General features: G+C 45.0%; 1 protein-coding gene across 3 annotated transcripts; it reads right to left on the bottom strand.

The window, feature by feature from the left end:
- Positions 1-398: 398 nt before the first annotated feature.
- APBA3 (amyloid beta precursor protein binding family A member 3) lies at positions 399-24,139 on the bottom strand. Of its 3 annotated transcripts, none has more exons than XM_044268590.1 (10): positions 23,115-24,139; positions 21,479-21,518; positions 14,254-14,399; positions 14,081-14,167; positions 13,342-13,503; positions 11,360-11,524; positions 6,013-6,225; positions 1,838-1,957; positions 1,629-1,769; positions 399-1,553 (listed from the first exon to the last, which is right to left on the bottom strand). In XM_044268590.1, the coding sequence occupies exons 1-10, from the start codon at positions 23,904-23,906 to the stop codon at positions 1,482-1,484; spliced, it is 1,938 nt and encodes a 645-aa protein (XP_044124525.1). In that variant the 5' UTR covers positions 23,907-24,139; the 3' UTR covers positions 399-1,481. The 3 variants fall into 3 exon arrangements, with proteins under 3 accessions (XP_044124525.1, XP_044124511.1, XP_044124518.1); XM_044268576.1 differs by having other exon boundaries at positions 399-1,531; XM_044268583.1 differs by having other exon boundaries at positions 399-1,531; positions 23,190-24,139.

Genomic DNA, 24,139 nt, shown 5'->3' with positions numbered 1-24,139 from the left:
TTTTTGACGCTGACAGGTTCCCTTTAAGTGAGGCCCCAGTTTTAACATCCATCAAAAATAAAATGTAGCATCTTTTGTAATAATCTTCAGTCCCTGTTTTACATTTGCTGGCTTTGTTGCAAGTAGATTTATATTGGCATACAATGTTACAGGGAAGCATTTAGCTGGAAAATCAAACTGATCATACCACCCCGTGTAGTCACTGGCTGATCTAAAATCTACTTTTTATCGTTTCGATTTAATCTCCACAGGACAAAAAAAAAAAAAAAAAAAAAAAAAAAAGTGTACTGTATTAACAAGGTACATTAGTCAAAGGGAGGGGAAAATGGATCTGCTGCAAAGACCCTCACTCACAACATTGCTACATCACACAGTCCATTAAATGATGACGAGGCTGCTGGATAGGCAATTATAATATATTTATTAAAAATAGAACAGTATGTAGCCAGTAACCTGTACCAAACATGAGTCAGACAATATACACAGTGCAGGAAAGGCCTACCCTGAATGTTACAGCTAGAAATGCTTCCGTTTTCTTATTGCACTTTTCCCATAAATAAGGCTTCCCATTACTCCTGCAGCTAAAAACCAGTGGAAAGTCCCCGCAATTCCTTTACACTGACAACCAACATCAGCGCCCACATTGCTGTGGCATCTCTGTTCAGATTGGTTACACTTTTGCTTCTTAGTATGCATCCATCTATGGATCTTTTTGATACTAAGGACAACTGACATCTCTACCAAACATTGAATGCCTACTTTCCAACTGTGACCGGTGCTGCTTCAGTACTGAGCATATTGGTCTTGTACAGGCTGAAATGTAAGCTACAGTATCACTGCTTGTGTTAATAAATGCATTCCTATTTCATAAAGTGATGGCACCACTTTATGATTGGTGGGTGTCTGACCTCCAATCATCCAGTGAATACTGTGGTGCCCCTGGCTGCCCAGTTATGGAACTACAACTGCTCCCATTCACTTAAATGAAGCTTTGCTGCAGTTACCCAGCACAGTGGGTGGGCAGGAGCACTGCTATGTAGGGAAAGACTGAAGGAATTGCAGCACTGAATCAGTGCTTCGGTCCCTTCATTTTCAGGATCGGCAGGTGTCCCAGAGTAGCACCCCTCAATCATCATACAAAGATGCTATATGCCATCACTTATGAGAAGGGAATACCATTTTAAAGCCGTTAGCAGTGTTCACAGGAGATGGCTTCAGTTGCAGCAAGCAGTCACATATTTCACTGGTATCTGCTCACATTATAGATCTGAAAAGCCAGGCAAAGATAGGAGTATAAATATTAATATCTAAATAAAAACATGTCTGGTACAGATTTGATTTCAGTTCTACTTGGTAGACATCCACCTTAAAATGTAAAAGGCACAACATGGTTGTGGACAGAAGAATATCCTTGACATATGAAGACAACGGTTTTCCAGTAGGACAAGCAAAGTCTGTACATATAAAAGTGGAGCTGTTCCTCAGAGGTATACTGGGGTCTCTTGTCCGGTGAGCAGTCTGTAGGTGGAGGCTGGCATGGTTTTTATATGGACCTGTAGATAGATTCATACGATCATAACTCTATTATATAAAACCAAATTACATTGTGTTTTCTAGAAAGATCTTACCTCCCCTGTAGCATCCAACAGCGTCTGGATAATCTTCTCATGTGCTGTGGCCACCACACTTTGTCCATTTATTTCAATGATTCGATGCCCCACTCTGATGCCTCCTCGTTCAGCAATACCTCCCCGTACAAGGCTACAGATCTGTTTAGGCACACACGGTTAACATATAACACTTATTTTAGACTTCTTAATAGCTTCTTGACACTCACCACTCCATCTTCTACACTGAAGCCTAGCTGGTAAGTGGTGTCGGGCCTCTGAATAATCGCTGTAACAACTGGGGGGCAGCGAACAATGCTTAGGACCACCTCAGATTGACCTTTCAGGTCCTGAGAAAAGAATGTGGGGAAAAAGTAATTACGCAACTCACGTACAATAAGTACCTGTATCGACCTGCCCCCTAATAAACAGGTCTATAAAAACAGAAGGTTAAACTGAATATCTAGGACCCCACTACGAAGGCTTTTTTATTCAGTGTCGCAGGTAGCATGTTATTTTATTTTTCGGGTCTAGTAATTATAACGGCTATGTCCAGCAGCCCGAAAGAGAATGGAGCAGCAGCACACACAACAGTCGCTCTATTCAAACAGAGGACTTGAGCCCCCATTCTTGTGGTGGGTAGGATTATAAGATCATTAAAAATTGAAGCAAGGCTAAGCAATAGTATAAAATGCCAAAAGAAGCATCACTTACGTGTTGAACCCTCTGCTGCAGCAATGGTGCTTCCCCACCAGTCCTTGTCTACTAGGCTGCAGCCATGTTGTCAAAGCGAGATGTGATCTATGTCTATCCGCACAAGCCCAGTAAACAAAACAAAAAAGGTGGAGCACAGTGGGACTCAGCAGTAAGTGATGCTTATTCCGTTTTATACCGCAGCTTTTTTTTTTGGGGACAGAATTTTTTTAAACAACCCCTTTAGGCAGATTACTTGCATGCGGTTTTCCAGACAGCACAAAAACAAAAACAAAACCTGAGGCAGAAATTGAGAATATCTGCTGCAAAATGTGCATTCAGAGGTTTTTTTTTCCAGCACTTTCATTATTTTGTTGTAAAAACACCTGCTCCAGATGTTAGCTGAAGGACTATAGGAAATATAAACACATTTTTCCCTACTCCATTTGATTATTTATCAAAAGTCTCACAGCACTTCATTAATTAGACTAGGCGTATTGGCATTAGCCTGACCTCTAGTGGTTCTTTATCAGTACAAAGAAATAGATGCGTGGGGCGCAAAGAAGTGTAAAAAGCAATACTAAAAGGTGTATCTCGCTATCTATCTATATATAATATATATCGTATTATCCACAGCAAGGGAATTTAAAAGCTAGATTATGTGTAAAAACAATTGCATATCAATATAAACGCAAGAAAAGTTACACAAAGATTCTCAGATTATAAGTATCTGATGCAAGAATATGCCACTTACTTCACCAGGGAGGGGGGTGTACAAGATAAACTCATGACACTTGTCACCCTAACCTGTACTTAGCAAAACACACATCATGATAAAAGTATTCTGTACAGTGCATGTTTAAAGGGGTTGTCCGGGTTCAGAGCTGAACCCGGACATACCCTTATTTTCACCCCGGCAGCCCTCCTGAGCCTGGCATCGGAGCATCTCATGCTCCGATGCGCTCCTGTGCCCTGCGCTAGATCGCGCAGGGCACAGGCTCTTGTGTTTACAATAACACACTGCCGGGCGGTAACTTCCGCCCAGCAGTGTGTTCGGTGACGTCACCGGCTCTGAGGGGCGGGCTTTAGCTCTGCCCTAGCCGTTTTACTGGCTAGGGCAGAGCCAAATCCCGCCCATCAGTGCCGGTGACGTCACCGGGCTGCCTGTCAGCCCCATAGAGAGCCCGGTATGTCACCGGAACTCTGAAAAATGCCTTTGCCCTGCGCGATTTAGCGCAGGGCAAAGGAGAGCATCGGAGCAGGGGGGCTGCCGGGGTGAAAATGGAGGGATGTCCAGGTTCAGCTCTGAACCTGGACAACCCCTTTAAATAGCCATACCAAACAATACACATGTGGGAGAGTCCAAGAAAATCACGCCATAATAGATTTCCTGATTATGTGACTTCCGGACTGGAAGTGTGCAGTGCGTTCCACCACTGGAAGGTATGATTATAGTGATCTAAGTAGGCAAAGGACCTGATTGGAGATAATAAACCGGATAGAATGAATGGGGCCTCCACTTCCGGTTAGCGTCATGTCCCTTCCGGTGAGCGTCCAAGCTGGGGCGATGTCACTGTGCATAATACGTCCCAGTATGGAACTTTTCATATTAGAAAGGGAAGGTAAACTCTAACCCTAAGTTCACACCTGAGCATTTTACAGCGCGTTCCTACGCGCTGTAAAACGCTCAACAAGGAGAAACCAATGCTTCCCTATGGGAATGGTTCTCACCTGGGCGTTTTACAGCACGTACGATCGCGCTGTAAAACGCCCGACGCTCAAACAAGTTATTGAGCTTTTTTTGGGGCCTTTGTCGCGCGTTCCCGCACATAGATATTCGGGAACGCGCGACAATGTGTGCACGCCTGTCTCTGTATGCGCAATTGTAAACGCCCGTACAATCGCGCATACAGAGCGCTCGTTTCAGAACGCTCAGGTCTGAACCCAGGATTAGGGGGTGTGGCAAGCAGTCACTAAGATCTGCCGTGCCCATGTACAGGGTGTTCCAATGTGGAGCGCGTCGTTCAAAAGGAACATCTCAGTTACAAGGGACAATATTTGGAGCGATGCTAGTTAATACATATGTATTTATAATGCATTTATAATATGTTTTGGGTCACCATGGATGTTTCATCTTTGCACAGCTATATTATTTGCGATTCAGGCCAAAAGGCAATTGATCGTTTCCTTCTGGAAGATTTCTAACTTCCACAGAAACAGAAACCAATAAGAAAAAAATATTTCTCATTACACCTCAGGTCAGACCCCCAAGTTAATCAGACCTCAGCTGACAGCCCCAATTAGACCCCCAATGTTTCCGCTCCTCTCCTCCACCGCGATCCTCTTCCTCCTGCTGTCGGCTGTGCTGTGAACTGGCGCGCACATCGTGAGGTCACAGAGCGCCCTTACGCTGTGCGCAGCCACTGCACAGCCGACGACCGGGAAGCGGTGCATACAGAGTCTTCACCGCTTCCTGGTCCTCCGGTACTAATCAGCGCTTCCATAATGGAAGCGCTCATTAGTATTTGCCCCATAAGACGCAGGGGTTCTCCCCCCCCCCCCCCCAGTGCATCTTATGGGGCGAAAAATACGGTACTTTCAGTAAAAGGGAGACTTATTTGCAAAAGCAAGGCACAGAATGGGACAGAAATCGTCCCCTCATATGCCAATCTTTCCGGTCCATAATGTATCAACCGTGGTGTTTTGATAAGTACAGGCGATCTCGGCAAGGGAGGTGAGAGTGACAATTGTCACAAGTTTAGCTTGTGCTTATAATTTGAGAATCTCTATGCAATTTTTCTTGCATTTATATATAATTGTTTTTATACATAATCTAGATTTTAAATGCTCTTACTGTGGATAGTATGATGTACATGTTTTATTCGACAATATACATATATATGATACACCTTTTAGTATTACTTTTTATACTTCTTGGCGCCCCACAAATCTATTTCTTTGTCTGTTCTTTGCGGTCCCCCCCCTCCTGGTGAGCCCATACGTACTTGGCATGGTGGGTGCTGCCTACTCGTTCATATATTTTTGAGAAAGTAACAAGCATTTTTTGTGTCCCATTGGTGCCCTCCAACCTAGCCCTTTCCTTAAACCATTTGTCCTTTCCCTATTCCCTTCCCGAATCCTTTCCCTTTATTCCCCTACCTTACTCCATTTTTTATTTCTTTATTAGTACGACTGGTTTAAATAGTATGCACATAAAAATATTGCGCAAGTGAGCTGAAATTAGGCGCACATCTTCATAAAAACTCACCACCTCAAAATAGACAAAGTACGCCAGCCCCAGTAGACATTAGACTGTTATTGCAACAAAAAAGGCACAAAAGTTAGAAAACGTCTGAAAAAAAATAAAAATAAATAAAAAATAGGCCTCCAAAAACAGGCATATTTTCAATAGTAAATAAGACAAAAATAAAAAAATTCTTATATAATGACAACAATTATACTGTCTAAAACAGCATTTGTACACCTAAAGGATTAGACACTATAGTAAAATATGAAAGCACCAGGAAAAAAAAAAAACTACAAAAAAAATTAAAAAAAATAAATAAAAACACAACAACAACACACAGATGGATGAAAGAAATGTCAGTGCTTATTCTGGCCCTTTTCTTTTCACTTGTAAAATAAATGCCAGAGCCAAAGTTAACCTCAGAGAACCTTAAAGTTATTCTTTTTTTTCTTAACATTTTCTTACCCGGATTAATCCCTGGCTGGTAGAAAAAGGAAGCCCAACTAAACTTGTGCCATTGACACTGGTCACGTGATCCCCAATGCTCAGTTCTCCACTACGTTCTGCTGGTCCTGCATGCATTAAATTGGCAATTACTACAGTGGGGAGTAAGGATCCCCACCCTGACTCCACGACAGCCACACCCAACATTTCTCCTCTCTCTTTCTGGATATAAACCTGTTAATAGAAGAAAAAAGATTTTTTACCAGAATAAGTGTTTGTGCGAATTAATTGAAATGCAAAACCAAAAAAGATGCAAAAATTGATTTGTGGCTACAAAGAAGCTTTATTCAGTAGTTAAGCCGTCTGAACTCAAACATCTGAAAAGTCTATACCTGAATGTCAGAAAAGTAAGATTTGAAGTAATTTTACACATGTAGACGGTGACATCTTTCTCACTCCCATTATCCAGTTCCTCTACAGACTGGATGTTTGACTGTTGTGCCCTACAACATTGAGATTTATGAGTATATAATGTGGTGTAGGAGATCCCCTTCAACTACTTAAAGGATATGGACACCTTTGTAAAAATAAATAAAATAATTTTTTGACACCAATAATTTATTTTTTGTGTGGAGAAAATCATTTCTCCAATTGGTTGCATTTATCTATCTTTTTTTGTTCTACAGCCTGCTGTGCCTATGGGAGAGGAGCAGAGGATGGATTGATTGATGGAGGGAGGGGGGTTTGGAGCAATCAATGAGGAAGAGGAGAGCAGCAGAGGATTGATGGCATGGGGGTGTGAGATCACTGATGAAGTGGAGAGCAGCAGAAGGGTGCAATCACTGATGAAGGGGAGAGCAGCTCATTGCATACACAGCACTGCCACATGGTGTCCACTGTGCGCACACAGCACTGCCACATGGTGCTCACTGCATACACAGCTCTGCCATACAGGAAACTGCACAACATGCTTACATAGCCCTGCTTTACACGGTACACATGCTCCACTAAGGAAGCCTTATACCCTGCACAGTCCTACACGGAGCCTCAGGAGTTCGTCTTACTCCTTCCATACACGTGGCTGATCACATGACTGACATCACCAAAGGTCCTGTACACATAATGTGCTGTTTAGTCTGGAGATGTCCGTGAGGGACGGGGCTTCTTGTGTGCTGGACCTGGCAGTGTGCCAATACAGCACTCCCGACTAGAAAAAGACCATGCGGAAAAATGATTAATTTTTTCAGGGACAGGCGTCTATATGACGCTTGTACAGGTGTTATTGTGAGCTCTGGTAGACACTGAACAAATGTACTCTGCTGTACATAGCATTGTGTTTCATCACACGGTACGAATCTGTGTGGGACAAGTGACCGCTCACTGTGCAGACTGCACACAAACACTATATTCGGAAGACAGTGCATGTAGTGAGAGCATCAGTAATGAGATCTATATCCTGCTTATAACGCCATGGATCTGACTGTAAATCGCTGCACTAAGCTTACCAGCAGAAATATCTATTGTGTCTACAAATAATGTACTGCTGTACTGAGAAATAGATCTGCTGATTACAGGCTGTAGCATACTGCAAGACTCACCCTGTTGTGGATTGGAATGAAATCTTACAAGTTCCAGCAGCCTATATGTAAGTGGCTGCTAGCTCTGCTATGTAACAGGATGTGGGGGCGGGGCAGCAGAGCTTGCGCTGGTGCATGTGAAATCCATAGGAACGCCCACAGATTCTCACAGGAGATGACAGCATTGAGCAAATCTCATAGAAGAGCATTTCTGAGTGCATGTGAAGCAAAGCCGATACCAGTAAACAAACAAGTGCAATTTTATTATGTGCTGCATTACAGCAAGATATGGGTTTATTGATTTTTTATGCACAAAAGGCGTCCATAGCCTTTAAGGCTACTTTCACACCTGCATTAGGGTGCGGATCCGTCTGGTATCTGCACAGACGGAACCGCACTTATAATGCAAACGCTTGCATCTGTTCAGAACGGATCAGTTTGCATTACCATGAATAAACAAACAAAACTTACACTGAAAGTCAATATATGACGGATCTGTTTTCAATTGCACCATATTGTGTCAGTGAAAATGGATCCGTCCCCATTGACTTACAATGCAAGTCAGGATGGATCAGTTTGGCTCAGTTTTATCAGATGCTGCGTTTTGGTGTCCGCCTCCAGAGCGGAATGGAGGCTGAACGGAGGCAAACTGATTAGGCATTCTGAACAGATCCTTATCTATTCAGAATGCATTGGGGCTAAACTGATCCGTTTTGGGCCGCTTGTGAGAGCCCTGAAATGGATCTCACAAGTGGACCCAGAAGCGCCAGTGTGAAAGTAGCCTAAGCATACCTTTGTATTCAGTTTTGTTCGTAAATTTTTTTATTTTATTTTTGCAAAAAAAAAAGTTTTTGACTTTAGTCGCTTATGAATGCGTTCAATGGTGTTTCTTGAATACTACTACTACTACTACTACTACTACGAATGTGCAGCCATACTGCTCCAGGTGGATGGGGGAGGGGTGTTAGGAAGTCTTAAATTGCAAGATCATATCCCAAATCGATAGTCAGGTAAAGGCAAAGCATGCAGAGAATTATCACCCTTCAGCTTTTCGTGGTTATTTTGAGCTGGTGCTGGCGTGTTGACATCACCATCAGAACTGTTAACTAAACCACATTTAGAACTAATGTTAATGTGATTGTCTGATATGACCCATGACAGAACTGATTTGTAATGGCAGCATGGACAAAGCAAATAAAGTTACCACACTTGATCTCAGCCAAAAGGCCAAGAAGTGATAGATAGATAGATAGATAGATAGATAGATAGATAGATAGATATGTGTGTGTATGTATGTGTGTATGTTCCACAAAAACTTAAAAATGCAACCATCCATTTCAACAAAACTTGGTATACACATCCCTTGCTACCAGGAAATAAATCTTGTGGGGTACTCAGCTCTCTGAGACTTACCGTTCCCGAGATATTCCCAAAAAATGCATTAGCCAATAGAAGCTTGGTCACATGACCCTTATCAGTCAATAGAAGTTCACAGACCGTTAGCCTCCACATACACGATGCAGGTTTCCATAACAACCCAGCCATTTTCCTTCACTGCTGTAGATCAGCTTTAGGCTAGGGCTACACGACGACATGTGTCACGCGATACACAGGGCACAACTACACTGCTACATGCATCCCCCTTGGATGGATTTTTTGCGACTGTCCTGTCGCAGCATGTCACAGTGTGACACCATAGCCTATCATTATAAAAATTCTTGAGTGACATTGGTGCGACACATGTCGTCATTTAGCCCTAGCCTTAAAGGGGCAAGGCCCTGTGGAGGTCACTGTTAAGCGGGCAGGCATTGTGGAGGTCACTGTCTGGCTGAGGAAGTAGGAGGAGCAGAGGCAGTGAATTTCCTGATGGCAGATAGCCTTTATGTCTCTTCCAATAGGATCTTGCACAAAATGGCTGATCATTACTGCCACACCAACTTGTATTGGTAGTCACACTTACCCCATAACTACAAGCAGACTGAGGAAAAAAGCCACTACAAAGCAATTATTTCACATGACATGAAGAATTTGGACAACACAAATACAGTGGTCCCTCAAGATACAATATTAATTGGTTCCAGGGCGACCATTGTATGTTGAGCAATCGGTTCCAGAGCCCCAAAAATGTCATCCAAGATAAGAGAAAATTAAAAATAAGCTGATAACCAAGACCTTAAATATAACAGTCAGGAACAACTGCTAACTAGCAACTAATACATCTGTTTAACCAGAGAAGTGGCCTGGATTGGTTGGATCCGAGTCCGAGGCATTGCATGTCGAGTCTAGTTTCAACTTAGGAGGAGTAAGAAGTCACCATTGTATGTTGAAAACATTGTATTCTGAGGCCATTGTACCCATATACTAATGGAAAAGCAGCAGTTTACAATTTTCTTACCCCCACCCGCTCTACTCTGACTGTGGCATATTCCACTGGTGTTTCCTTATTTAGTGGTCAGGTATGCTGGTCCCCAACACAAAAAGGATCACTTAAGTTATAAAAAAAAAAAATAAAAAAAAAAAAAAAAAACACACACAACACCTACACACTCTGAAAATGACGAGTTACTACGTAAAACTTCTGCTGTGAAAATCTACTTCAACTTACTGCAAAGCCAAAAATGTGAAATTGCAGTGTGCAAAATGACCTTCTATATTGTACGCTAAATCCCTGATCAACAAGCAGTCGCTTGATGATGAAATGACCACAAAAGTGTCCTCCTGCTTGGACAATATGTGGGGAAACCTGGCAGGAAGTGTTTAATTTCCCTGACATGCCCCACCACAGGGAAAATGAAGAAGGGTACGGCTACAGTGGTCGCAGAGTAGTGTGTCACAAGAAATCCAGCAGTGTTGGATTTCTTGCAACTGGTGTGGTGATCCCATTAGATTCTATGGGATCATGGCAACTTTGTGATCCTGACCTCAACCAGTGTCGCCATGTAACCGCATCCTTATAGTGGTCATTCAAATCAAAGGGTTGTCTATGTAACGCAGGACAGCTTCTCCAGAGCGAGACTCTGAATAGGGCACGGCCCTCGATGAATTCCCAATGTGAAATTATCTTGTGCACCTCCGTTCAAATTTGTAATTCTAGTGTCACACAAACATGGTACAGTTGAAGAAACATGCACCTGTATTAGGCTACTTTCACACTAGCGTTCGTCGGTCCGCTCGTGAGCTCCGTTTGAAGGGGCTCACGAGCGGACCCGAACGCAGCCGTCCAGCCCTGATGCAGTCTGAATGGAGCGGATCCGCTCAGACTGCATCAGTCTGGCGGCGTTCAGCCTCCGCTCCGCTCGCCTCCGCACGGACAGGCGGACAGCTGAACGCTGCTTGCAGCATTCGGGTGTCCGCCTGGCCGTGCGGAGGCGTGCGGATCCGTCCAGACTTACAATGTAAGTCAATGGGGACGGATCCGTTTGAAGATGCCACAATATGGCTCAATCTTCAGGCGGATCCGTCCCCCATTGACTTTACATTGAAAGTCTGGACGGATCCGTACGAGGCTATTTTCACACTTAGCTGTTATATGCTAAAATAATGCAGACGGATCCGTTCTGAACGGAGCCTCCGTCTGCATTATTATGATCGGATCCGTTCAGAACGGATCCGATCGAACGCTAGTGTGAAAGTAGCCTAAGACTCGTGTCCCGTCTGTGAAATGATCATCCCCAATAAAGCGCCCATCAAAGCTTTTCTTTTTTTGACTTTAGCTACTTCTTCTCATTCCTAATCCTGCATACTAAATATAAATAATTTAACACATTGCAGGTGGACACGCTTCTTCTTACCTCCCTGATGTTCTCCTCCTTGGTGAAGTGGGCAAGGTCTGCATTGTACAGTTGTTCTGTCACGCGTGTAGTCTCGTGTCTGTCAGGTTCCAAACTTTCAGTGCGAAGGAAGTTCTGGTATGCCAACCCAAAAGCCTGACCAATAGCCTGGGCAATGAGTTGAGCCTAAAAGTGGTGAACACATTTGTGATACGCCTCAAAAGTGGTTTAGCATGTTAAATAAGAAAATATCACAGAAATCTCTTTTTGTAGCTAAATCTTGGCTTTTCAACTCCAACAAGGTATAAAGGGAGCCCATCGGCTCCAAGATCACTTCCCGAGTGAGAATAAGGTTTTGTATGGCATGTTCCTCGTACAAGTATGCTCCAGTGGCAATTGTTAAAATCTCACACATTCCCAGTATGGTCCATAGAAGCCAGGACGAAGGGCTGTCCTGCACTTGCCCAAAGTTTGAACAATGATACAGGGGAAGCCGAGCACCGTCAATCAAAGCAGAGTGGGAGGCGCTGGCGGGGCAAGTGGCACAGCTATGGTGCTAGGGCAGAAATAATTACTCAAATTAATCAATTAACTCAACACAAAAAAATCCTTGAATCGATGTTGTTGTGCCATGTGAGTGGAGAGCTTGCAAATACTCACACTCCGTGGTCACTCGCCTGCTTGCACAACGCTTCTTTGGATCCTGACGTACACACATCGTCAGGACATTTTAGTTCACTGGCACTGCAGCTGGGCACTAATGGCTAAGAGCTGGAGTGGGGGAACCGATGGCAGTGGGGGGTAGCTGGTGGCATTGGGGGAGGAGCCGATGGCACGGGGGGGGTACTGATGCACTTGGGCTGATCGCAAAGGGGGCAACAAAGGGTGTTGGTGACTGATGGAAGGGGGTCTGATGAGTTTTTTATAAAGGAAAACAGTCTATTAATTCATTTTTCCTTATTAGATTACTCGCTTAATCGTAAAAAATAATCAGTAGAATACGCGATTACTAAAATAATTGTTTACTGCAGCCCTACATGGCGCACTGAATGGTGCAGCCCCTCCCATAGTTAACTTGAATCCTCAAAATAGAAATTAATTTTTCCACATTACAGGAATAGATTTTTACAATAAAAGTGTATTGTACTGGGAACCAGCCCTACAAGGCATTATGCATGGCAGACTACCTGTATACGGACACTTAAAATACAGAAGTAAAGCAGAAAAACATGGCCACTTTATAATGCATAAATATCAAGGATAACCCTAACGCCTATTGTAATATGGCACTCTGGCTAGGACCACGAAGGGCAGCACTGATTGTTAAATGGTCACAGGAAACATCAAATTACCAGGAAAGTTATGTGGCCACGTAACAATGAATTAAAAAGATGCCACCATGGTTGTCAGCCAGGGCAGATTTACTAATCCGGAAAATGGTGCAAGCAGATTTATCACAGGGGCTCAGGCTGGATGATAAATGTAGTGTAGAAAACGCCAGCGTGGATAAAATGTCCCCAAAATGTTACATATCAGGCCACCCTATTTCCGGCAAGTCATTCATGCCCCCTTGTCAGGCTAGGTGTAGATTATTTCTCCAAACCTAGATGCGTCAAACTGCTCCACATTTTGGAGCAATTTATGTCAACATCTAGGTGCACTCACATTAGTAACCGTCCGGTTCTCATTACACAGATTGGCTACAGTCTGTTGGAAAGGTGCAGGATTGGGGTAGTAGGTAACAACTAGCTTCATTTTACTTTCGAAAAGCACGTAAATGGTTTCACGGACACAAGACATCCATCTAGAGTCCCAGCCTTTTCTGTATAAATTGTAAATTCATAATAGCAACATGGGCAAGGAAGGTGGGACTCAGGCTCCTCCGGGCAGCATTGTACACAAAATAAAGACTGAAACCAAACTATACAGCAAATGCCCTAGATCTGCCCCCATGTCACCGTCAAGATTACAGGCTTTAATTGCAGTCAATAACAGGGACTCACATCAACAGACTGGAAGACGTGGCACAGCATTTTATGTGGCCTCTTGTGTGAAGACTGTTGGTCCTGACTGCGTGGCGATTTCCTGCGTGCCATGATTACCACTATATTACCAATGTCAGCTGTATAGGAAATCGTCTGCAAGTGGTGATCCATAAGGGCCTCCTGCAGTAGGGTGATACACAGAAGTATAAAATACAATACATTCCTTTTACAGAAAGGGTTTAGGCCTCCTGCATGGCACGGAGGCTGTAAGGCAGTAGACCTGGCCCTGTACAGCTCTGATCAATATGTATGGAGCTTTCATATCCCAGAAGGTTAGCAAAGTTTCTACAGAACAAAACAGTCCTATATGCTGCACCCAATTGAGCATGCCACCTCCTGTCCAATTCATTCTGAAATTAAACTGGAGGTACAGTGGGGCCACCTGCTATATTACAGTTGGCATGTGCATGAGATTACATTGGAATCTGCAATCACGTCCCCGTGAAGTTCCAGTTGCCTGATCAGTCAAATGCGGATGTCAGCCAGTCAAGAAGCGCTGCATCCAACTATCCTTGTCTGGCCAAAACCTGGCATTCGTGCCAGAAAGCATCCGGATCACTGCTGGATACCATTATAGTCAATAGGGATCCAGTGGTGATCTGTTGAATCATTCAGTGCTGGATCTGGTGAACTCCGGCAGGCTGTTCAGGCAGAAAACCAGAGATGTGAACATGGCCTAAGTTAGATAAGCTCTGACCTGAGTGTCTGCAGTCAGGACTTTGACACGCTGTGTAGACACCATGACATCCACCTCTGTCATAGGCTGAGATTCCCCATCTGGTGCCTAAGGAGTAAAACAGAAAAAAACATCCATAGAAGAAAGGAAGGGAAGAAATCTTCACAACGACACTAGTCCATCCATGCCCTCACCTTCACCCTATCCACTGCCTCTTGTGCCTGCCGCATACGTGTGCTGGGTGTCTGGTGTCTCTCACACTGCAGCTGTGTAGATCCCAGATATTTGGCACCAAAAACTACCCCATCCAGTAAATCCTCTGCTTCACAAGGACCGGGCACTGAAAGAGAAACAGAGAACCCCATTAACAACATAGAAACAAAACATGACTTAACCTACCATGTAGAACATAATGAGCAAAGTATCCTGCGCGCTACCAATCCTGTTCACTGCCTTGAAGTCCCATCGGAGAATCGGAGTCATATAAAGTCACACTGTATCTGCAGCATATGGTGCCGCATGTGTCTGGAGACTGGAAAGCTCCCAGCATATCCATCAGCACAGTGGCTCAGTGGTTCGCACTGGTGCCTGGCAGCATTGGGCTTCTAGGTTCAAATCCAACCAAGGACAACATCTGCCTGGAGTCTGTATGTTCTCCCAGGTTTCCTTCCACACTCCAAAGAGATACTGTTAGGGACCTTAGATGATGAGCCCCACAGGAGACAGCATGATGCTAATGTCTACAAAGTGCTGCCGAATATGTCAGTGTATGTTTTTCCTCTATGGCAGCCCCATGGGCAATGAATGCCACTGAATGACCACACAGTGATATCCATCAGAGGTATATGTCACAGCGAGAAAGTAGCCCAACAGTATGTTCACACAAATGTGGTTGGGTTATTATTTCTACTAGAAGTGATGAATAAACTGCTAGCAGTCTGCAGTAAGGGTACAGAGAAGTGGTAACCAGTTGGGGAGGGGGGGGGGGGGGGGGGGGGGGATGTACCTGCACAGTCTGAAAATGGCAGCACTGATTGGATAGAGTCAGACTGTGCAGGTACACCCCCCCCCCCCCCAACTGGATACCCTCTGTACCCTTACTGCAGACTGCTAGCAATTCATTCATCACTTCTAGCGCAAATAAAGGAATGGCACAACAGAGGCATAAGAATAGATGCTCCAGAATTGTTAGTACATGGGGAATGCATGAAGGTATTAAAACAGGCATGTCAGGAGAGGTGACAGGTCCTCTGCAACTCCTTAAGGACCGGGCCATTTTTCACCTTAACCTCTTTAGGACACAGGGCATACAGGTACGCCCTGATGTCCTGGTACTTAAAGGGAACAGGACACCATAAAACTGGTGACCGAACTAAGGGCAACATAAATAAGTGACTGATTCGCTTAGCAAAATGCTGGGTCACTTTCTTTAATCTGCCAACATCTTGTATTGAAAAGCTCCAGCTGATAATAAAGAGTCATGAATATTCATGAGCTCCTGACTCTCCCCGCCCACCTGCTGCTGAATGACAGCTTGTTTCCATAGGAATCAGCAGCAGGTGGGCAGGGGAGTGGCTATAGCTCTGGATTAAATATACGCTGGACTCAATGACATCACGCCGGAATCAAATCAGCTCATTAGCATGCGGCATCTTTGTGTGTATATTATGAGGTAACCATCTGTCACACCAGTAAGTGAATACATCTAAGGCACTTTTTAGTAGTTAATGATGATTGTAAATAATTAGATTATAATTAAATATCCACATGACAGGTTCCCTTTAAGGACACAGGGCGTACCTGCGGTTTCATCGGGTCCCCATGGGGCTGTAGGGGGAACCCGATGGCATGGAAGGCAGCGCGATGCCTTCCTGTGACGTGCCTGTGAGATCCAGCCCCCTGGATCTCACAGGCCGGAAGCTGTATGAGTAATACACACAGTATTACTCATACAGCCAATGAAGTACAGCAGTATTGGAATGCATTGTAAAGGATTCGACCCCCAAAAGTTGAAGTCCCAAATTGGGACAAAAAAAGAAAAAGTGGGAAAAATAAATAAATAAATAATTTAAAAATAAAAGTTAAAAGTTTCAAGTAAAAATAAACAAAAACGTAATTTTCCCCAAATCAAGGTAAATAAATAAATAAAATAGACATATTAGGTATCGGCACGTGCGTATCGACCGGCTCTATAAACATATCACATGGCCCAACCCCTCAGATGAATACCGTAAAAAATAAAAACTGTGCTAAATAAACCATTTTTTTGTCACCTTACATCACAAAAAGTGCAACAGCAAGTGATCAAAAAGGCGTACGCCCACAAAATCAGTACCAATCTAACCGTCATCTCATCCCGCAAAAAATTAGCCCGTACCCGAGACAATCGACCCAAAAAATAAAAAAAATATCGTTCAGAATATGGAGACACCAAAACATAATTTTTTTGTTTTAAAAAAGCCGTTATTGTGTAAAACTTACATATAAAAAAAAAAAAAAAAAAAGTATACATATTAGGTATTGCCGCGTCCGTATCGACCGGCTCTATAGAAATATCATAAGACCTAACCCCTCAGATGAAAACCGTAAAAAATAAAAACTGTGCTAAATAAACCATTTTTTGTCACCTTAACCACTTCAGCCCCCCTAGCTTAAATACCCTTAATGACCAGACCACTTTTTACACTTCGGCACTACACTCCTTTCACCGTTTATCGCTCGGTCATGCAACTTACCACCCAAATGAATTTTACCTCCTTTTCTTCTCACTAATAGAGCTTTCATTTGGTGGTATGTCATTGCTGCTGACATTTTTACTTTTTTTGTTATTAATCGAAATTTACCGAAATATTTGCAAAAAAGACATTTTTTCACTTTCAGTTGTAAATTTTTTTTTTTTTAAAACGACATCTATATATAAATTTCTCTCTAAATTTATTGTTCTACATGTCTTTGATAAAAAGCAGGAGGGGGGGGGAGGAGTCACAGCGACGTTACAGCAGGAGGGGGGAGGCGTCACAGCGATGTTACAGAACAGCAGGAGGAGGGAGGAGGGGGAGGGAGAGCGGGAGGCGTCACAGAAGATTATGAGTCGGCGCTGAGGTCGGGAAAGGCGGCGCTGGGCACGAACGGTGGCGGGTGCGGCCGGCAGCTTGGATCCATTTACATCCCCTTGGCACCTTATTTTTTTTGATTGACAGGTTAGTAATAGAGGTTTTTTGGCAAAATGAGCCTACAGATTACATTTATAAGACCACATTAGGAATCGTGAAGGCACTCTGAACATAAGCATATTTTTATCTTAAAGGGGTGAAACCTGATGACAGAATCCCTTTAACCCTTGCTTTGTAACTGGAAAAAAAAAATTTAAAAAAATTATATATATATTGGAAAATCTGCCAAAAAAAGTGAAATCTTTAAATTGTATCTCTATAAACACCTAAAGGGTTAACAACGTTTGTAAAATCAGTTTTGAATACCTTGAGGGGTGTAGTTTCTAGAATGTAGTTTCATTTTTGTGTGGTTTCTATTATATAAGCTTCACAAAGTGATTTCAGACCTGAACTGGTCCTTAAAAAGTTGGTTTTTGACAAAAAACAGGACCCCACTCGGCATTGTTCCAGGGTGCCTGCTGATTGATTTTAGCAGGCACCCAGTTCCGATCACCGCCCGCCGGTGATCGGAAATACACAGGGCGTACAGGTACGCCCTGTTTCCTTAAAGGGAACCTGTCATGTGGATATTTGATTATAATCTAACTAATTATATACAATCATTAACGACTAAAAAGTGCCTTAGGGCTCTTTCACATCTGCGTTATTGTCTTCCGGCATAGAGTTCCGTCGTCGGGGCTCTATGCCGGAAGAATCCTGATCAGGATTATCCTAAAGCATTCTGAATGGAGTGAAATCCGTTCAGGATGCATCAGGATGTCTTCAGTTCCGGAACGGAACGTTTTTTGGCCGGAGAAAATACTGCAGCATGCTGCGCTTTTTGCTCCGGCCAAAAATCCTGAAGACTTGCCGCAAGACCGGATCCGGAATGAATGCCCATTGAAAGGCATTGATCCAGATCCGGCCTTAAGCTAAACGTCGTTTCGGCGCATTGCCGGATCCGACGTTTAGCTTTTTAGAGTGGTTACCATGGCTGCCGGGGCGCTAAAGTCCTGGCAGCCATGGTAAAGTGTAGCGGGGAGCGGCATACTTACCATCCGTGCTGCTCCAGAGTGACGTCAGGGCGCCCCAGGCGCATGGATGACGTGATCGCATGGCACGTCATCCATGCGCCTGGGGCGCTCTGACGTCACTCTGGAGCTGCACGGATGGTAAGTATACCGCTCCCCACTACTACTATGGCAACCAGGACTTTAATAGCGTCCTGGGTGCCATAGTAACACTGAAAGCATTTTGAAGACGGATCCGTCTTCAAATGCTTTCAGTACACTTGCGTTTTTCCGGATCCGGCGTGTAATTCCGGCAAGTGGAGTACACACCGGATCCGGACAACTGGTGTGACAGATGGTTACCCTTATAATATACACACAAAGATGCCGCATGCTAATGAGCCGATTCGAGTCCAGCGTGAGGTCATCGAGTCCAGCGTATATTTAATCCAGAGCTATAGCCACTCCCCTGCCCACCTGCTGCTGATTCATATGGAAACAAGCTGTCATTCAGCAGCAGGTAGGCGGGGAGAGTCAGGAGCTCATGAATATTCAGGACTCATCATTATCAGCTGGAGCTTTTCAATACAAGATGATGGCAGATTGACTGGGTCAATTAAAGAAAGTGACCCAGCATTTTGCTAAAAGAATCAGTCACATATTTATGTTGCCCTTAGTTAGGACACCATAAAACTGGTGACAGGTTCCCTTTAAGTACCGGGACATCGGGGCGTACCTGTACGCCCTATGTCCCCAATAGGTTAAAGGGGTTTTCCAAGATTTTGATACTGAAGGCAAGATCAGACCTTCTAGAACAGTGGTGGCAAACCTATGGCACGGGTGCCACAGGCGGCACTCAGAGCCCTCTCTGTGGGCACCCGCACCCTCAATATATAGTCTATGGTGCACCAATATGCATTAGACTTTTTCTGCCATTTTTTTCAGCACAGGGCACGCTATGTACGGCACAGGCAGAGCATTAAATGTAGTAGGTTATTATAGCTAAATGATGGAAGATATACTATATTGGTGCTTAGGTCAAATTGCTGTTTTGGCACTTTGCAGTAAATAAGTGGGTTTTGGGTTGCAGTTTGGGCACTCGGTCTCTAAAAGGTTTGCCACCACTGTTCTAGAAGAAGATCCGGCCATGCTCATCCACTCAGCAGGAGGACGTACACATCATTATACAGGATGAACACCAGGGGGTGCCATTATAATGAAATAAATAGGATATCTCACAACTGAAGCATTTCTGTTAGAAATTAACGTATTTTTCACTTTATAAGACGCACCTTTTTTCCACCCCAAAGTAGGGGGAAAAGTGTCTGCGTCTTATAAAGCGAATCCATCGAAAATAAAGCAGGCCGGCAGTATTACAGGATTGCAGGAGCTTTTAATTAGCCTGCTCCTGCGATTTAAGTGTGGGGCGGGAGGCGGCAGTTAGGCTACTTTCACACTAGCGTTCGTCGGTCCGCTCGTGAGCTCCGTTTGAAGGAGCTCACGAGCGGACCCGAACGCCTCCGTCCAGCCCTGATGCAGTCTGAATGGAACGGATCCGCTCAGACTGCATCAGTCTGGCGGCGTTCAGCCTCCGCGCCGCTCGCCTCCGCACGGCCAGGCGGACAGCTGAACGCTGCTGCGCCGCCTGGCCGCGCGGATCCGTTCAGACTTACAATGTAAGTCAATGGGAACGGATCCGCTTGAAGATGACACCATATGGCTCAATCTTCAAGCGGATCCGTCCCCCATTGACTTTACATTGAAGGTCTGAACGGATCCGCTCAGGCCTCTTGCGCACTTATTAATGCAGACGGATCCGTACTGAACGGAGCCTCCGTCTGCATTAATATGATCGGATCCGATCAAGCGCTAGTGTGAAAAAAGCCTTAAGCATTTATTGAAGCTAAATGCGCCAGCCATAGTACGCTGCTGCCTGGGTCCGTTCCATAGAAGAGGAAGGGGGAGGAGAGCAGTTCTGATTGGTGTTGTGTGCCGGAGGAAACTGCCGCCTCCACCAATAAGCTTACCCCCTCCCCCCAGTCCCTCCAGCCATGAGCAGACTGGACCCTGCTACATCCTGCACACACAATAGCCCGCTGTGCTCCAGCGTTTTTCTAACTCTCCTGGACTTCTCCCCTCCCGGTGCTCACCTTCTGCTTGGCCTCGCCAGTGCCAGCAGCCCCGGATCCTGTCACACAGCCGCAGCCGCCTCCTCTCCAGTGACCCTCAGACACTGCCCCTCAGCATCGGGAACCCACAACTTTCAGGCAAGCCCCGCATCCTGAACACTTCTCCCCCTAAGATTGGAGGATTCCAGCAAAAAACACGCCCACAACCGTGTGTTAAATAGGACTATAACCCCCCCTCATCCATAAAAATGCACCCATGTACTGCATTACATGGGCGATTTTTAAGGATGAGGGGGGTAAAGGTCACATTTAATATAAACACATGTCAATTACATTACAGTCTCTGGACAGTATTGATGTCAAATGTGACTATAACCCCCCTCATCCTTAAGAATACACCCATGTACTGCAGTAAATGGATGCATTCTTATGAATGAGGAGGGTTATAGTCATTTTTAATATAAACACAGGCCAATTACATTATATTCTCAGGACAGTGCTGATATTAAATGTGACTATAACCCCCTCATCTTTAATAATAGACCAATGTACTGCAGTACGTGGGTGTATTCTAAAAGATGAGGGGGGTTAGAGTCACATAACAGTGCGTCATCCAATGATCTCCCAAATATCCTCATAACAGTGTGTCATCCTTAAATCCCCCATAACAGTGTAAACTATTATTGTTATTTTTATTAATTATTTTAGCACACCTTTTGGTTAAAAATATTTTTTCCTATTTTCCTCCTTTAAAACCTAGGTGCGTCTTATCATCAGGTGCGTCTTATAAAGCAAAAAATACGGTACTGATTCACACACAATAGTCGCAGTCAAAGTGGGAGAGGTCACACTGTTAGCCCATCCCTCATGTTTCCTCCAACCCTCTTCCCGCTTTGCTTGCTTATTCCATTCAACATCTCCGGCCACTTAGCCAGTGCTGATGGCTGTATGCCAGCTGTGAAATGTGCCAGGAAGGGCTGGCATAGCTTAGTCCAACTTACAAGTCAGTTTGGTGAATATTAAATGGTCTTTACAGCTTTAATACTGGACTAATACGGCATTCAGTACGGCCACAACATGGATACCGATATGTTCCCATACATCACCACATATTTGTGCCACACATACCTTTCGGAGGTGCTGGATAGTCCTCAGACCCCGGCAATGTCTGTGGAGGCAGAATATCACAGGTGTAAGGGAATCGCAGAAAGACAGTCCTATTAATCTACAATGGCCTAGTCCAGACAATACAATCATTTCAGATCTACCATCCCCCAGCGGTTACAGTATCTCACATAAGTGAGTACACCCCTCACATTTTTGTAAATATTTTATCCTATCTTTTCATGGCACAACACTGAAGATCTGACACTTTGATACAATGTAAAGTAGTCAGTGTGCAGCTTGTATAACACTGTAAATTTGGTGTGCCCTCAAAATAACTCAACACAGCCATTAATGTCTAAACCACTGGCAACAAAAGTGAGTACACCCCTAAGTGAAAATGCCCAAATTGTTCCCAAAGTGTCAACATTTTGTGTGGCCACCATTATTTTCCAGCACTGCCTTAACTCTCCTGGGCATAGAGTTCACTAGAGCTTCATAGGTTGCCACTGGAATCCTCTTCCACTTCTCCATGAAGACATCATGGAGGTGGTGGATGTTACAGACTTTGCGCTTCGGTACCTTCCGTTTGAGGATGCAATAGGGTTTAGGCACGGAGACACGCTTGGCCAGTCCAGCACCTTTACCCTCAGTTTCTTTAGCAAGGCAGTGGTCATGTTTGGAGGTGTGTTTGGGGTTGTTATCATGTTGGAATACTGCCCTGCGGCCCAGTTTCAGAAGGGAGGGGATCAGGCTCTGCTTCAGTATGTCTCAGTACATGTTGGCATTCACGGTTCCCTCACTGACCTGTAGCTCCCCACAGCCGGCAGTTCCCATGCAGCCCCAAACCATGACACTCCCAACACCATGCTTGACTGTAGGCAAGACACACTTGTACTCCTCACCTGGTTTCTGCCACACAGGCTTGACACCATCTGAACCAAATACGTTTATCTCGGTCTCATCAGACCACAGGACATGGTTCCAGTAATCCATGTCCTTAGTCTGGTTGTCTTTAGCAAACTGCGGGCTTTCTTGTGCAGCATCTATAAAAGAGGCTTCCTCCTGGGATAACAGCCACGCAGACCAATTTGATGCAGTGTGAGGCCTATGGTCTGAACACTGACAGGGACCCCTTTAATCTCTGCAGCAATGCTGGCAGCACTTATATGACACTGAGCATGTGCACTCAACTTCTTTGGTCGACCATGGGGAGGACTGTTCTGAGTGGAACCTGTCTTTATAAACCTCTGTATGGTCTTGGCCACCATGCTGCAGCTCAGTTTCAGATTGTTGGCAATCTTCTTATAGCCTCGGCCATCTTTGTGTAGAGCAACAATTATTTTCTCAGATCCTCAGCGAGTTCTATGCCATGAGGTGCCATGTTAAACTTCCAGTGACCAGTATGAGTGAGTGTGAGAGCGATAACACCACATTTAACACACCTCCCCATTCACACCTAAAACCTTGTAACACTAACAGGTCACATGACACCGGGGAGGAAAAATGGATAATTGGGCTATTTTCACTTAGGGGTGTGCTCATTTTTGTTACCAGCGGCTAAGGCTACTTTCACACTGGCGTTTTGGCTTTCCGTCTGTGAGATCCGTCATAGGCTCTCACAGGTGGTCCAAAACGCAGCGAAGCAGACCTGGCATACCTGTGGGACCCCACCATCCAGCTGCGCTGTTCTCCAAGCGCTTTGACAGTAAGTACTAACAGCGCCTCCTCTCACCTCCTGGACATTACGCTGGGACTGCTGAAGCTCTTGATCTGCCAGGCTACATGAAGAGTCTTCTCTGCTGAGTCCAGAAGACAATGATGAGGACTCTTCTTCCTCCTGCCCCCCAGCCTCAGAGTACTGCTCATTGCTAGATATAGCCTCCAGTCTGGCCAGGGGCGTCCTGGCATCCCCAGGTGATAATGTGCCCTCTTCACACTGGAAGAGGGTGAACATCCCATCTTTGCCGTTGTCTGTCAGAAAGAGTCCATTACCGCCATCTGGTACCGTGCTGGATTCCGACAGTCGCTGCAGACGTTGCGCAAACCCTTTCCCCATGGCAATATGTAGTAGGCACGGCTGGCATTTATGGGGGGCCTCCCCTTCATAGTGATCCCCATTAGAGGGGCAGGTCATGGTAGGTAACTCGTTGAGAAGCTCCTGCATGTGGAAGGCACTGCCCTGCCCTGCTGGGTCCAGCTGTGACTCCATGCCTGTGACCTCCAGTGGCGGTCTGGTGTCCATGTCTGGACAACTGTCAACACGCGGGGGCGCTCTACTATCAATGTCTACTGAGCCCGGGCTTGCGGTACCGCAGCACTCTTCATGGCTGGTACCAGTCAGTAGCTCCTGCGTCTCCAAGTCCATGTGAGGAGCCTCAAGCAGGTTCCCCGAGAGATAAGAGGGCGGCGAGGGCGTCTGCTTCTGGAAGTCCATCCCGGTTTCCATCATTTCTTAAACGGGTGGAAGAGGCGGCCGGTCACACACAGCTACTTATAGTATCGTCATTATTTACCGCACACCCTGTCCTACTGCCCCCACCATCCCTTCCTGTCAAGTCGTGTACACCCCTGACCCTGTGTCAGCTCCTCAACTTCCGTTCACAGTAACGTGCGGGTTCCCGGGGCTTCTACAACTGCACTCAGCGCGAAGGGACCGCTGGGAGTTGTAGTTCTTGCCGGAGA

This window comes from Bufo gargarizans, chromosome 1 (genome assembly GCF_014858855.1).
Source record: "Bufo gargarizans isolate SCDJY-AF-19 chromosome 1, ASM1485885v1, whole genome shotgun sequence".
In the NCBI taxonomy this organism is placed as follows: Eukaryota; Metazoa; Chordata; class Amphibia; order Anura; family Bufonidae; genus Bufo; species Bufo gargarizans.
The sequence above is the reverse complement of the archived record's forward strand: the minus strand, read 5'-3'. Positions and strand labels throughout refer to the sequence as shown.